The sequence below is a fragment of the Falco naumanni genome, chromosome 3 (genome assembly GCF_017639655.2).
Source record: "Falco naumanni isolate bFalNau1 chromosome 3, bFalNau1.pat, whole genome shotgun sequence".
NCBI classification, from domain to species: domain Eukaryota; kingdom Metazoa; phylum Chordata; class Aves; order Falconiformes; family Falconidae; genus Falco; species Falco naumanni.
Window position 1 is genome coordinate 79,018,317 of NC_054056.1, and position 15,444 is coordinate 79,033,760.

Genomic DNA, 15,444 nt, shown 5'->3' on the forward strand with positions numbered 1-15,444 from the left:
GGTTGGGTTTGGGTTTTTTTTTTCCTTTCTTGCTCCAAGAGTTCAATTACTTTTCAGTACCAGTGGAGATGTGATGGTATGATGATAAAGCTGAAATGTTTTCATATGACAAACTGTTGGGACTATGAGCAGGAATCATAACCATCACATCTGAATCTGTTTTCTCCTGGCCCATACTTGGAAATGTTTGTACTGCGGCAATCCAGAGGTAAACTTGCCTCATGCTGATCAGGCATCTCTTACGCCTTCTGTCCTTCACCTTCTGTCTCTTATGTCCTTGTAGTAGTTCAGTCTTGTCACCTAAATCCAGAATAACAATTGGTGCTAATACTGAATTTACACCACTATCAAGGCCAAGGGCAAGAATCTGTGCATAGCAGAAGACAGTTATTTCTGCCTTAAAAATATTTAATGATTAGGGTCATAAGCAATTGGAAATGACTACTGGATAGATATTTTGAGAGCCTCTGTCTCCCAGATTTTTATTAAGCCAGAATAGAAACATTACTCAAACAAGTGTGAACGAATCAAATCTGAACAAGCTTTCAGAAAGCTTGTTTAAAATAAATACTTTTTATTAACAAAATGTTAAACAAAGAGAATGCAATTCTGTCAGCTTTCCTCACTGATTGTCTTCTGCAGTCCTGAAAACAATGGAATTCTTAATTAAAGATGGTGCTTCCTAGTCTTATAAAGGTTGTCTGTTTGCTAAGTTCAATTACTTATTTAGAGAGGATGTAGGTTTTGTAAAATATTGCATCCTTGATGTTGTTAACATTTTACAGATGGGCAAAAGTGTTACATCCTTGAACTAAAGCTTTAACAATTAAATGAAATATGAAGAATACTTCAAAAGCATTTAATGATTTTATTAACAAATACGTTTTATTTAATGTTATGGCATAAGATTAGATTCAAAATTAGTAAAGTAAAATATATGCTTTTGCAGATACAATAAGATAAAAAAATAGTATTTTAAAAGTACCAAACCCCCCTCAAAAAGTTGTTATATTTTCTGTGTTTTCATTATTATTCTTTCAAACATGGTACTTACTGTATTTTAGCTGTAAAGCTTCTGCTTTCACCTCCATCTCATTTAAGAATCTATTATTAATTCCTTTGAAACATGCAAAAATTATGACTTCCAAGAAGAACAGCCACATAGCCACAGAGCTACATAACTCACTGCAAGAATACTGATAAATAAAACATCCCTTAACATCGGGCTATTACAGTTTAAGGCTAGGTCCCTGGCTGGTGGAAATGGGCAGACACCAACTAGAGCAGAACCCAGATGCACCAAGTTGATTGCCAGCTTCCAAGTTCCAAGTCATGGCAAAATGCTTTGTCTCTCCATAAAGCACAGTATTGTATGTCTCAATAATAATTCACTATAATTCTTACACATCTCTAGGGAAGTTACATTTTCAAAGGCAATACGTTGATTGTGAGTCCACCTCAATATATACAATTGGAAATAAGTTTCTCTGAACAGTTAAAGGAAACCTTGGGTCAAATTCTTGCATTACATGAAAAAAAGTCACAAAAGTGCATATATAAGTATGTATACATGCAGAAGGAATCCACATTGCCACTTGTAGCACAGCCAGCTGCAACTATATGCTATTTACTGCTATAGACACGGGCCTGTGCTGCATCACAGAGCACATATACATGAATGTAAACTTCATCCCTTTGTTCGAGAGATTAAGGGAAGAAACTTAGGGAAATCTTCCCGTTAGGGAAAGGAGTAAGGCCACAGACTGTCTGGAAGTGGAGTTTTATTTCAGGCACCTGTATGTGGACCTGGACCTGCTCCACTGAAGTTGCAGAATGAAAGCTTTATTGCAAAAAGGACAGACTATTTTACACTAAACTGGTAACTAAGCTAGTACATCAGCTTTATGGGCTTTTGTAGAGCAGGTATTAAATGATTTATTCCATTTCCCACAAGTAAATCTGGTAGAAGCAATACCGTATTTCCCATTAGCTTCTATAATTTTGAAGTGACCAGGCTTAGAATGGCAACTGGACACACTGAAAGGCATCAGCGCTGGGAGCAAAATGCTCACTTCCAGCTCCTACAAATAGCTCTCAATGACATTTCTTCAGCAGATGAAGAGTTATATTTTTAACTGCAAGCATGGTCTCTGTGCAGGTTGGTTTGATCAGTGTCTCGGGAAGTAAAAATCCAAAATGGCCTGTGTCACGCAGCTCAAACGCAAACGCGTAGGGGATGCCATTTTTGTAGGCCCAGTCCATAGAACTACCGGAACTCACATCTGAAAGAGGGAATTCAGAGAAAATTTTTAAAAATGTTAAATGCAGGTCATGCTGAAAGCACCAGAGAGTTCTTGTGGTATCTTGTCTCCAGAACTCCGTGAATATACTTGCAGCTCCAACTGTTGCTTGCCCTGACGCTGAACACCCTTCAGAGAAGGTCACGGGCACTCTCCACAATATGGATTAGACCCTTGACTTTCACAGGAAAAAAATTAATAACTGACTTTTCTGTGTAAAGCAAAACTTTAATAAAAGAGAACATTTAGAATAAAGCCTCAAACTGTTCTTGTCCCCAGGTGAGTGTAGTCTAAACCTTTGCTTCCACAAGGATCTCCCAGCTGGACTGGAGCTCTGCAAGCCCCTAGGTTTAACTTTGTTTTTTTAGGCAATTCCTTTGCAGGGGGAATGGAGAAAGCTAACAAAGTAATCTGAATTCTCCATTTCAAAGTGCTTTTACAATTCTTTTCATTTCTGTCTTGTTTTCTCACCATTTCCTTACAGCATGAAAGCATTTGCATAGGTGGTGTCTAATATTAACAAACCTTGCTGAGGAAGTGTACTTCTTATCTCCATATGTTGATTACCCAAGACATTCATATTTATATAAAGATCCATCTCCCATGTGGCCTGCTGTCTTCTGCGCAATTCTGGCATTAATTCACGCTGCTCTTCCTTTGACATAGTGACTGACTGCACTGTAATGAGCACAAGATGGTGGCCGTGCTGTGAGATGGAGGCCCACAAAGAAGTGGAGCTCCAGCCAAAACACAGTAACAGCAGAGGAGATGCAGGAAGTTACTTAAGAAAAAACCTGCTATTTACTGAAGTTTCTCACTTTTTCAATGTCTGTTATCATTACTGAGAGCATTCAGGCCTCATAGTTTCAGTAAAAAAAAAAAAAAAAAAAGTGTGTTGCTGAAACCCCTTGAACTTCTTTTTCTCTTACCTGTCTTCGTGGAGTTTGCCTGACAAATGTTGTTACATATTTAGAAGGCATATTTTAAAGATATTTTGTTATAGGGAAAAATGCATTTGAAATCTCTCTCTGAAAAAATGGAAGCTGTCCAAATAAAGATACTGTTGCCATCATTTATCATCACCTAGACACAGAGACATTTGAAACCCAGCTTTTAAAGACATGACCCTAACTTTCAGAATGAGCTCTGTGAATAGCTGTATCTGTCACAATAGCACAGGAGAGGCAAAGTAATGGTGAAAAATGAAACCTACTTTGAATTATTTCCTCCCAAATATTTTATAACTTAGTACTGCATTTACAGTATCTGATAAATATATGGTTTTTAAAATCTTGTTTTACTTTTTTTTTAAAATCTGGGTTTATATGTTCTGGACATGTTATTTTCTGGCTTTCTTGTCTCCAATGCGTTGGATTTTAATCTCTTTTATTGCATCAACTGAGTTAATCTTAGCGCAATCAACGGACTGAATCTGTTACTAAACTTCATCTTCCGCCTTCCTCACCATCCACAACTGGAACAAAGTTCACTTTAAACAGTGTTTGCTTCCTCTATTATAATAATGGTAATCTTCTTACTATAGGTAGATCAAAGTCACAAACCTGTGCCAGAGGAAAACTTACACAAAGTGCTAGATGCAGGACCATATCTGTATCTTACACCATAGGCTGACTGAAGAGCATTAACAGCATTATAGGCTGCTGATTCCTGTGGGGGGTAGAAAAACAAACACATAAATTACACTCTGAATTAAATACTGTAATGGGATTGGAACCTGAGCTATGGATCATTGAGTTCTGGTGTGATGCTGTGTTCTGTGAGTCTGTGGCAGCTAATTTAAAATTACTGTAAAGGATAAATGCATTATTTATTTTTATTGACAGCAGTTCCCTAATTCCCTGAAAAACTTGGTTCAGTATTTTCATGGCATAAAGCAGCTCACTGCACTGCGAATGATCAGCCATTACGCATTTGTAATTACAGGTATATATACCAATTTAGTGACACAACAAATTCAGGCAACACGTGAGACCATGAGATGAAATAATCTCTTTTTCTATGCTGTTTAAAAGCCACGCATGCATTTTCTGCCAGTACCTGTGGATGCATTTCCCAGTCCACTAAACCACATCTCTGCTAGATTTGTGAAGGAGAAATGATCTCTTGCTGACACTCAACAGTGGTGCAGTGAGCAGACTGGGAAGAAAGAAAGAGGCAGATTCCACTCCTGAATCTCTGATGAGCAAGTGAATGCTCACTGCTGGTCTAACTTTCTCTGGGGCCAGATGATGTAGGCTTGGATAATTCTTTCCACTATTACAGAAATGTGACTTCAGTACCCTATGGGGAAAATCAGCACCTACATTTCAACATCCATGTGGATACAGTCTGTTTAGGAGGTTCATGGTATCCTGTGAAACTAGGTGCTGAAGGCCTGGCCCATGGCAAATCCTGAGGGTCACACATGGATAGTACATGCAGACTCAGAAAAGGGACGCATGCATTCAGAAGAAAAAGGAGTATCATGATCCCAAAGGAAAGGATCCATGGAGAATGTACAGTGAAGGCCAGGAATATCTAGGAAAAAAGAGCCATCTCCCTGCAGAGACTGGGAAATGAACATCTGGAGCTAGAAACTGCTGGACTTTGAACCACTGGGTAAAGCTGCAATGGTTGTTTTAGTTGTTTTATTTCTGTGAACTGAAGAGCTGTAGCTTACAGTTTATGCAGCTCTTCATGAACTCACTCCTTACCTTGAGTAAAGAAGCCAGAGAAAACCGCTTTAAAATGTCATTTCAGAAAAAAATATACAAATGTTCATTTTCACTTACTGGTCAGCAAGTAGGGCTTTGGAGAGTTTATTTTGCACTGAGAACTGCTCTTAGCAAATGGAAGAGCACGCTTTTACTCCATTGTAAAAATCCATTAGGCACAACTAGATTTTTTTTGGTTTTTTTTTCACAGCACAGGGATGATAGTGCTGGAGACTGACATTTTCAGCCTGCCCCTTCTCTTCCTCTTGCCACCTCCATGAGTGCGTGGAGGTAGGGAGTGCCGAAGTCAGTGCTGCTGGGAACTTCTGCTGGGTTGGGATGTGGTCACTGGCAAGAAACCTCTGACTCACCCTGACACCAAAGATGAGGTGGGAGAAGGTCTGAGGAAGGGGAAAGTGCTGTCACTTGGGACTCTTACTCCTTTTACAGATGCCTCAACTTCTGTGAATCATGACACACAAGACCAATGAAGGGATTGGAGGTGTCAGACCACATGAGGTTGGCAGGGTGGCAGTGCATGGCCCTAGCAGTGGTGGTGGGGCCTCACAGGGCTCCAGGGAGTGGGGAGCTCCAGCTGCAGCCTGGGGCTTTTGTCTGGTGCCTGCATCGAAGCCCCAAGTACCAGGCTCAGTTGCTCAACAGAAATTTGGCGAGCAGCTGTGCTTACCGTCCCAGGGCCATGGTGTGGAGCTGGGGTGGCCTGACAACAGGCCTGATGCCAAGGGAGTGGGAGGCAGGGCTTGGCTGAGGGAGTTGAGATGGGCAGACAGCAATGTCCTGGTAAAGCGCCATGGAAAGGAGAACATAGTCATGAAGGAGAACAGTCCCTGTGCATGAGCTATACACCTTGTAGAACAATGAGACAACAGAAGCAAGCTCTGTTGAAATCTTTCTGAGGAAGTAGCTTGGCAATGCCCATTTAAAACCAGCACAACAGTACTGGGTTCTGTGCAGAGGCAGCAACCATCTGGAGGCCAAACTGGAGCGACCCAAGTCCACGTCCACATCCACCATGTAGGCAGGCATCCGTGGGCACTGTGAGCTCAATGCTGTTAGCCTTGAGGGGTGCCGCTTGCTTCCACTGTTGGAGTTATATGCCCAAAGAAGGGGACAGTTCTCAACTGCATCGTACCGTGCAGGCTGGATCCTGACTAAATCCAGGCAATCAGTCTTTGAACACCCTCAAGGAGAAAGCTTCACATAAAATTACATGATTTTTACCAAGACATACACAAACTCAGTCATGCCATAGAAGTTCATTGCGAACAGTAAGGCGAACAACTGTACAGCAAGAAAAGGGATCAAAAGTAGGTGAAATTTAAAACTCTCGAGATGGATGAATGTTTCTGCTTGTTTTTCAGTCTCAAAGTGCACTTTCATTTTAAGTATCTTAAAAGAACAGATTTCAGGAGAGTGTTAATAAGAAAGGTGTGCCTAAATTAGAACAGAATATGTATGTTGTGATCAGTACACAGCTCTCCAGTTTCAAAGCAACTCTGAATAATTGAACACTTTAATCGAGCTGGTAACTGACAGCTCACTAGAATGATACGACCCAGACAGAAACATCCTTTCTTCTGCTCAGGATTAATTGTGGCCCCCTCTTAGCACCAAGTGTTTATTTGCTGTGCATGTGGAATCCTGCAGTTGTCCACTGTATGCAGTCTGTGTAGACCAACAAAGCTTGTTCCATCAGCAGCAAGAAACAGAGATCTGCCACTTTCCAGCTCACTGTAATTTCCAAGAGAACTGGAGAATCTGAAACTTCAGCCTAAGTCACCATTTTAGACCCTTCAAATATTAAAGACTATTCATTTAGGAGCCACCAGGTGATGGCACATTTGGCTGTAGAGAAGTAATAAAACACACAAATAAATAAGCATCAGTATTCCATTCATCTTCACTATGATCCCCATAACAAGCTTTCTAAGTAACAGGAAATTACTTCAGTTTCTTACTCCAACCTCCCTGTTTTTTTTTGACCTACTGCAATAAAAAGAAGGAAAGAGTCCAAATACTGGCACAATATTTAGAACTGGGATTTGGCTTCCATTTTTCCAGGGCTGTTGTCTAAAACAGTGTGTTTCTTTGTCCTGTTAGGTCTGTGCTCCACTCCCTCTGATGAAAAGCCTGATCCAAGGTCTTACACCTACTACACGTCAAAAACTGGGTTCCTTTGGTCTAAAATCTGTGGATGGAAAGAAAGTGTGTGCTGAGGGGCAGTTACTCCCTGTCTCAGAATGGAAATAGCCCTTGAGCAACAAGAACAACATGTACTGAAGATTTACTGGTATGTGTGAAATATCTCAGTTAGAGACTCCTTTTCCTTACAATGAATTTCCTGAAACAGTGTTTGCTATTATTGCATTACATTACTCTGGATATTTTCATCAGATACTCAGTAATCAACTACTTGCAGAGGAGATGCTGGTTCTTCCTAACACCTTGTCTTTACCTTCTGCTGTGTTGTCTGTTCTTAAAAAAATATTCTTGCACCTGCTGATCTTCAAAGGAATCAAATCCTGTGGTTTTAAACTCCCAGTTTATGTTTTTTGGTGAGTAATAGCCACCATTTTACTTGGGAAGCTCCTTTCTCTTTGCCATTCTCTAAAAGAGGGTGGAGAAGGTAGCATAAAGAGATTCATGGATTTATTCACAGTCACTGCAAGGCTAGGTGGTCACTCCCCACAAGTTTCATATTTTTAGCTCCTCTGGCTGCTTAGTTAACTTCTGATTTGCTCTATTCCCAGTTATGACATCAGACAGGAGAATTTTTAGTAGCTGCTGAAATTAAGTGTCTTAATAGAAATAAACTCTCACAAAGAGACTTTGGTTTGTGGAGTGCTGGCTGCTCAGACTCCTGAGAGGGCAGCTAAAAGAAACATCAGTGAAGATCCAGGGGCTGACAACATAATTTATTCTGCACAGGATAAATCTAAGGTGCCGTTAAGCCCCTTTGGAATAAACTAGCTTAAACTAGTAAGTTAAAAGTCACTGCAACTTTCAGGACCAAAATGGGAGGTATGGGAGATAAGTGGACAATGTAATTTTACTGGGGATGGAGGGTGAAAGAAAGCGGCTTGCAACTGGTTGGTGCAATGTGTGTCTGTGAGCAGGAGCAAACAGAAAGTAAAGCTTAGCCATGTTTCCCTAAGATAATAAGCCATAGGGAGGGGTTTATGCACAGGAGGCTGGCTATAAACAGACAGACTGCAAGCAAAGGCAACAGTTCTTCTGCATTTGGATGAGCGTGGAATATGTGAAATGCAAATACCTGTAAATCAGTAGGCTTGCATCAAAAAAACATATTCTTATTAATTTATTCCTCTAATAAAGCCCCTGCTGTTAATTAACTGCTTGTCTTAAAGGGTTAAAAACACTATGTCTGAGCAGGATAATACATAAAGCAATCAAATTTTTACTTTTGATGAAATCTATGAGATTTCACCTCCAACTGATAAACATAAACCATTTCAATTTTATTTTGCTCATCACATTGAAGATGATCTTTGTGATCCTAGTGTTTTAAGTTCTAAGCATGAAGGGACAGAATTTCAGCTAGATGCCCAAGGACTTAACTACATAATTTCCATTACAGTTAATTAAATAAAACGCTAATAACTATAATTAAACCCCAGGGATTTATCCTATAAAGTAATTTAAAGGGACTGATGGATGGAAGGCACCATACCATTTTAATCAAATCACTGCTGACTCACTGGGTGAAGGTTATATAACCAGAAATAATGCAGATCCAGAATAAATACTGCTCAATATTAAATCTGTGCTAAGTATCGAAGAAACAAGTTTCCTCTCAAAACAAAACATAACAGAAAATATTATATAGGGAAACATATTCTCCCAAGTCTTAATGTACTTACCACACAGCTGAAGTTTGGAATAGTTGCATATTTGTAAGAGTAAGGGTACAGCAGCATCTGTGCATATGCGTGGAAGGACAAATAGGCTTTTATTTGTTTCCGATGTTTGCGGAGAAAATGAGCAACAGCCTTTACTTCAGGCTCAGACTCAGGGAAGGGACCACAGTAGGTGTCATCACATGGGTGAAATGAAGCACCTTCGTCTAGAGATTGAAAGAGAAAGTTGACGGTGAACAATCACACAGAATTTCCAGGGGTCAACCTCTGGCTCAGCCTGTGGGGGCCCATGTGTAAAAGTGCTACAAGCAATGAACAAATAGCTTGCTTGTGACTGATGGCCACGAGCCAGTGGGACCTCAGTACAGCTATTCGCTTGTTCATCTAGTAGACACACCAAGTTGCCAGTTGGCTAACTACATGAAGTTCTCCCCAGAGGATGTATTTTTAACCCAACAGAAAAAGGAAAGCTTGACTTCACGGTATTTTCTTCCCTGGCTTTCCATATGAGCAGCACATTTTATGATAGCATTCCAGTATTACAACTATTGAAGGGTCGCAGTTGGTCTATTTGAAATCAGAGAGCTATACCTCTTTCACTAGTCACTGCTGAGACAAATCTAGCCTTTAAGAGCATTTTAACATACCAGCTACTACAGTGGTGGTTACAATAACCTCAACAGGCATTATTTTAGAGACTGGTTTAAAACATAAGAATAGTTCCTGACTACTGCCTATTTTTACTCTTGCAAATCTTATGGGAAAAAAATGACAAGACACATGGGATGATTGCTCAGTTAGCTAAAATAGAAATCATCTCAGTTTGCACAGGGCTTGATTTTCCTTCAGGTTTGGGGTAGTGGTTCAGTTGTGACGATATCTTTCACTACGTCAGCCTGCTCAGGTGGCAGTAAGCTGCAAAGTGTAGCCTGCCTGTAATAGCCCATGAGTTACTGAAAGATGAAACTCAGGAAAGATGATGTGGTAGTGCCTCCTTTATCATTTAGCAATTCTGGATCTAAGCCACTGTCTCATTTACAGTGTAGGGCCTAGGCCTAAAAGAACAATATTTATGCAAATCCACGCCACTTTTTTATCCACTGTGATTTCAAAATGCCTCATGTTTTATGCTGACCTGCAAAATAATAATAGGTTTTTTTGTAACATTCCCTGGTGTCAGCAGGGACTTACAAATGCAGTGTTTTATTAGCTTTCCTTTGTATAATAAGTACTGCCAACTTCAAATACTAAGAAGACAGCAACATGTGAGAAGCCGTAACATGAACTAAAACAGGGTTAGTCAATCAACCCAATGTCAAAAAAATTAAAAAGTGAAACAATTTCATGCTGCAGCTTCATTTGTAATATGAAAATTAAGGCTACCATTCAGTGGCCACAGGTGATTTCAAAATGTGTTAGTGCTTAGATTGCAGCGGATATGGGAGGGTTATACAGAGGGCAGATGGTCTCCTCCCTGCAGAACAGATGGCCACCAAGTCATCCAAATCCCAAGAGCACTCTGCCTCCATGTCTTGTCAGATAATATAGCTAAAGGAGAGCTATTTAACATAGCCTCTGGAGCCTTTGCTTTTTTTTAATGGATACTTCATGTCACGTAACAGTGTTGTATAATGAATCATGAAAATGGACGTCACTGTTAATAAACAACAGAATCCTACAAGCTAATGGTAGAATGACCAAATAGTAAAATATGACTCAGTTTAGTGACTTTCAGTGAAGAAAAACCTCTCTAAACTGTCCAGCCTACTATCGTGAGCCATTTGCAATCCCAGCTGTAATTAATGCTTCTCCTTAAGTGAAGCTGGCTGGTAGTAAAAAGAGAGGGTCTCCGTGGTGGCCTTCGATAATGTCAGGATATCCTCAATTTTCATTCTGGAAGTTCTGTCAAAGTAATACAAGAAGCAAAAAAACCAATACAGTACGTATCAACTCCTGTTGAATTTCTGAGTTAGTCAGAAGAAAATGGGATTGCATAAAATGTTGCCATGCTGCCCTATTTTTGTACCTGATAGCATAATGGGGGAGGACAGATATCCTCCAGCATCCATCATGAGATCAAATGTACAAAGGAAATGTGTGCAGAGACTGATAAAACCAATGCTTTGGTACAGAAGCAAGACTGGGAGGATGGATGAGCTCGAGCATGATTCTCAAAATTCCTTGCAGCCGCTTCTGCCGGTATGAGGCACTGTCCTCAGTGAGCGATGGAGTACACTGGAAATGGGGATCCACTGGAAAAACTCCCACTGCTGCTCTCCTGGGGGCTTCAGATGCCACCCCTTTAAGTAGATTTGCCCTATGACATAATTTAGTTCTAAGTACCTCAGTATTGCTTTTAAAGTTGCTATTTATTTTGTGGATATAAAATCATCCTGCTAGTTATTGCACATGTATATATACTGCAAGGATCATTTCTATGCAGAGATCTTGCTGTCAGTATTTGCCTCGGTCTGTGAGCAATTTCTGTGTGCTATTTTGGATACAGGGTGCTGCAAAGTGAAGTCTACCACAATCAGGGATATGGCCCTTTTCTCGGTCCCTAGAGAATAGAGAAGCAACATCATAAAGCTTACATCAAAGTCCTACACTAGAAGGGAACAGGAAAGCAGAAGGAATACTGCTCATTGCTGGTAGCATTCAGTGGCTTTGCTGGGGTCAGATTCTGCCACAACACACCTGCCTGGAAGCCCCACAGTGAAGTTCAAGCCTGTCTGCAAACTCTAAGTGCAACTGAACTGGATTAAAAGGTTTTTACAAGCATATGCAGTATTAAATGTTAAATACACCATGATTATACAAGCCTCAAAGTGTGATACGATCCAGATTCTTCTCTGCCTCATTTAGCGTCAGACTAATGAGAACATGGGGTGCTGGGTGAGGATCTTCTGAGCACCAGTCAGCCTAGTTCATGAAAGAGCTCTTTATTCTCTGGCAAAAGAGAATCAGGCAGAGTTTGGGGTCCAGTGAGGGAAGCAGAGCATGTGCTTGGTGGGATGATGAGCAACCTTGAAGGAATTTTTATTGTTTAAACTTGGGGTAAGGATCTGCCTTTCATGTCTGGTGCAGGGGAGAAAGGCAGCAAGTAGTGGATCACAACACACAATGCATGTGTGTATTGTAGTTTCACACAGCCTAGAAAAAATGTTTTTTACTGAAAACTAAGCTAACATTTTCAGGACTGAGTAAGAAGTGTGCTTTAATACACTGACTAGGGAGCAGGAACAGGGAGGAGCAGAGTGATGTGAATCCAAGAAAGTTTAGTTAGGACTAGAAAGAAAATGCGCTGTGTGAGTATTAATGTTGCACTGGTAAGATACCTATAATACGGCTCTGAGGACTTGGTAAGAGAACATTCATTCCAGCTACACCAGTGCCTACCTTCTGAACCGTAAACTTACGTTCCCAAAATGCCTGCAGTTGTGACTTGCACGTTTAAGTAAAAGATGGTAACAGTGATGCAGGATTTTAGTTCTTTTTTTACATTATTTTTGCAGCATAAAATTGCCTTAAAGATAGTGATAGCAGCCCTGGGACTGTCTTCGGAAGCAGAGGGGTTCTCAGCTAACACAGGCTTTCTGTAACTGCTTGTGGGTCAGTCCTCTGCTTACTGCAAGTAGAATTAGGAAAAATTGGAAGCATATTTCACAGGTCCATACTGTATTGAATATAAACTTTTGTTCACTCTCACCTCATTTCTAATCTCCCAAGGCAGATTATTCACACTCACTTTTATCCTTACAGTTCTCAAAAATCTACTTAATTGTTGCAAGCTAGACTGTACAGTGCTTACGCCTATGCAAGTAATCAGGAGTACTGTGGAAACATCTAGAGGCTTCCAGTAGAAGGATGGGCTGAAGGGAGGGCTGTTCTGGTAGCAATATGCAAACACAGTTTATGACTTTACGAGTTTTTAATATAAATAAGGAAGGTGGATGAATGCTGGAGGAGAAAACAGCTGCACAGAGAGGTGAAGGAAGTTGCTCAAGATGGGAAAGCAGGTCAGCAGAACAAGGTATGTATTGCCATATTTCACAACAAAGTGCTAGTACTTTCTGCTGCACCAGAACTTGTATGGTTGCTTACTCATGTGTGAGTCGCCCTGTCCTGCTGTAAGATTTAATAAAATGTCATTTCTTCTTCAGTGGACCAATTCCAAATCGTTTGCTAATATTTCATTACTGCTGCATTCTCTATGCAAAAATGAGGTCAATTTTTAGGAAAATATTTACAGAACTGCTGGGAGTTTAATATTGGATCTCCATGCATATAGAAGCACCTTCTTTCTTTATTAGATCACTAATAATAATGGCCTTAAAATATTCTCAGACATTTCTCTGTGAGGCCAACAGAGCAAGCCTGACATTTCCAAAGCTAAAGCCATTTCAGAGAAATGACAAATTAAATAAAATGAAGTTTGAAACGTTTCCTAAAGCTGCAGTCAGGTAATGTGACAGGCCAGGCACAATACTGTGCTTCAATTTACTTGAATGCAGAAACACAGAATAGCTGTATGTGCGTTTTGTTTTTTTTTTTTTACTTTTGCCACACTTGCTATGAAAACTTCTTATTTGTGATGAGATGTAGTTTTCCAAAGTTCAGAACTTTTATCTTTTAGAAACTAGGAGGAAGATTTGAGCCCTGGCTTGCGGCTTCACAATGGATGTGCCCTAACCTACTTACTCTGCTGGGTAATTAAAACCAGGGTAATCTGAACTGGTGACCAAAGTATCTCCAGACTTACCACACCATTTCACTTTCCAGTTGCGATTAGCATCAACACCATGACACCGAAACCTTGCGTTCTTTGATCTTGTTTTTCTCCAAAATCGATCCTAACATAAGTTATAAAATAGTTAAATAGCAATATTACTATATTTTGGAAAAAATCTATTTGGACACATAATAATCCACCATGATAAACATATTTTAACTGGAATAATTTACTTCCATTTTGCAAGCCACAAAGTGATAGACCAGATTATACAGAAAGTCATCTCTGAATGATGTAACAACCATTCGCTCTTTCCTGTCTGAACAATTTTTTGAGTAATACTACTGATACTACTTACATTTGTCCAGCTAAAATGATATCCATCCACGTTAAATACAGGCATGACATAGAAATACAGCTGAGTTAGCATCTTCCTCATGGCAGGATCAATCTGGTACATTTGAAGAGCCTAAAACAGAAAAGCCAAAGAAAGTAGTTTCCATAATAAAAATAATTTCCCGATTAAGTATTGTGACAGGGTGACAGCTACATGCCCTTTAGCAGCACAGAGACCTGATCTCACAGAACCACTGACATCCTTAGAGCTGTACTTGAAAGGCTGACATCTTCCTGCAGATGTGATTAAAGGCAGCATGTGAACACGTGAAAAAGGTGTTCAAAAGACCCTATTCTCTTGCTTCTCAGTTACTTTCAATAGCCAAGAAAATACAACTCATATTACGGAGAAGCAAATGCATACAAAATGTTTATTGACATAGGAACTGAAAGTCAGTGGAATAGAGTCTTAGTTTAGGAAGTAAGTTTAGCTCCTGCAAGACAGTGGAGTGCTGTTGTTTCCACCGGGTAATGATTTGGTCAGAGCATGTCTTAAAACATTTAAGGTTCACATTACACAAGCTTTTGCTGTATTCAAAGTAATTTACTATGTGCACAATCATCAATATATGCAGCTTATTCCTTTATAATTTAAAAAACCTTCTACTTGAGAACCTCAAGTATAAAGGTTAATAGAGGAAGTCTAGGTAGGGAAAGTATTTTTTTCCATTCTAAGTTTTAGGAAAATGCAGCAAACCAGAGGCTCCTCAGCAGTTCTGTTTGCTAGTAACAGAAATGCTCCTTTCCTAGTTTCAGGAAGCTTGGACTCCACATGCTGTAGCAAAAACTGTCCCTTGTCATAGCTGGGAATCAAATTTGTATCCTTCAAAGTTTACGTCTCGATTCTGTAAGGTGAGGAATCAAGTGCTTCACTTGGCAGGTGGACAGCACATCACAGTGATGCTGGGTTCGAGGGATGCCTGAGGCTGACTCCTCTCCTCCTGGTGCTGTGATTACAGCCTTCTGCGCTGCAGTTATTTCTGGCCCTTCAGATCCAAGAAGTAACATGTGTTTGGGGGCACAAAGGGAAACGTTTGCTGTAAGCTAAAAGCTTTTTGAATGACAAATGCCAGGCAACAGTGTAAAGTATGGGAATTTGATACTTCTGGGCTCCTAATCATGTAGCTCTTCAAAGCATTGAAGCTGCCATGGGAGCTGACGGACATTTTTTTGGAATATCTCTATGAAATACCCATCCAATTGGACATGTATTGTCTGAAATTTACTCATGGAGGAGTCTGAACATCTTTTTGTTTACTGAGGACCTACACTTTTTCTGAGCTGTTCATTAACTATCTTTCTGTCATGCACTGCTTTCTTCTCACCCACCCTTAATTTCCCTCCCAGCAGTGCTCTGCACACGCAGGTCCTTCAGCCTCACTTACAGATCCAAAGCAGCGCAT

At 40.2% G+C, this 15,444-nt stretch overlaps 1 protein-coding gene across 1 annotated transcript in view; it reads right to left on the bottom strand.

Moving 5' to 3' along the window:
* Positions 1–905: 905 nt before the first annotated feature.
* Positions 906–15,444, bottom strand: part of CPA6 (carboxypeptidase A6) — an 84,863-nt gene continuing 70,324 nt past the window's right edge. Inside the window, exons 7-11 of the mRNA XM_040586674.1 lie at positions 14,004–14,114; positions 13,676–13,766; positions 8,917–9,119; positions 3,884–3,968; positions 906–2,282 (exon numbers count right to left, since the gene is read on the bottom strand). Coding sequence (XP_040442608.1) covers positions 2,095–2,282; positions 3,884–3,968; positions 8,917–9,119; positions 13,676–13,766; positions 14,004–14,114 — 678 coding nt within the window. The 3' untranslated portion in view covers positions 906–2,094. The remainder of the gene's footprint in view (positions 2,283–3,883; positions 3,969–8,916; positions 9,120–13,675; positions 13,767–14,003; positions 14,115–15,444) is intronic.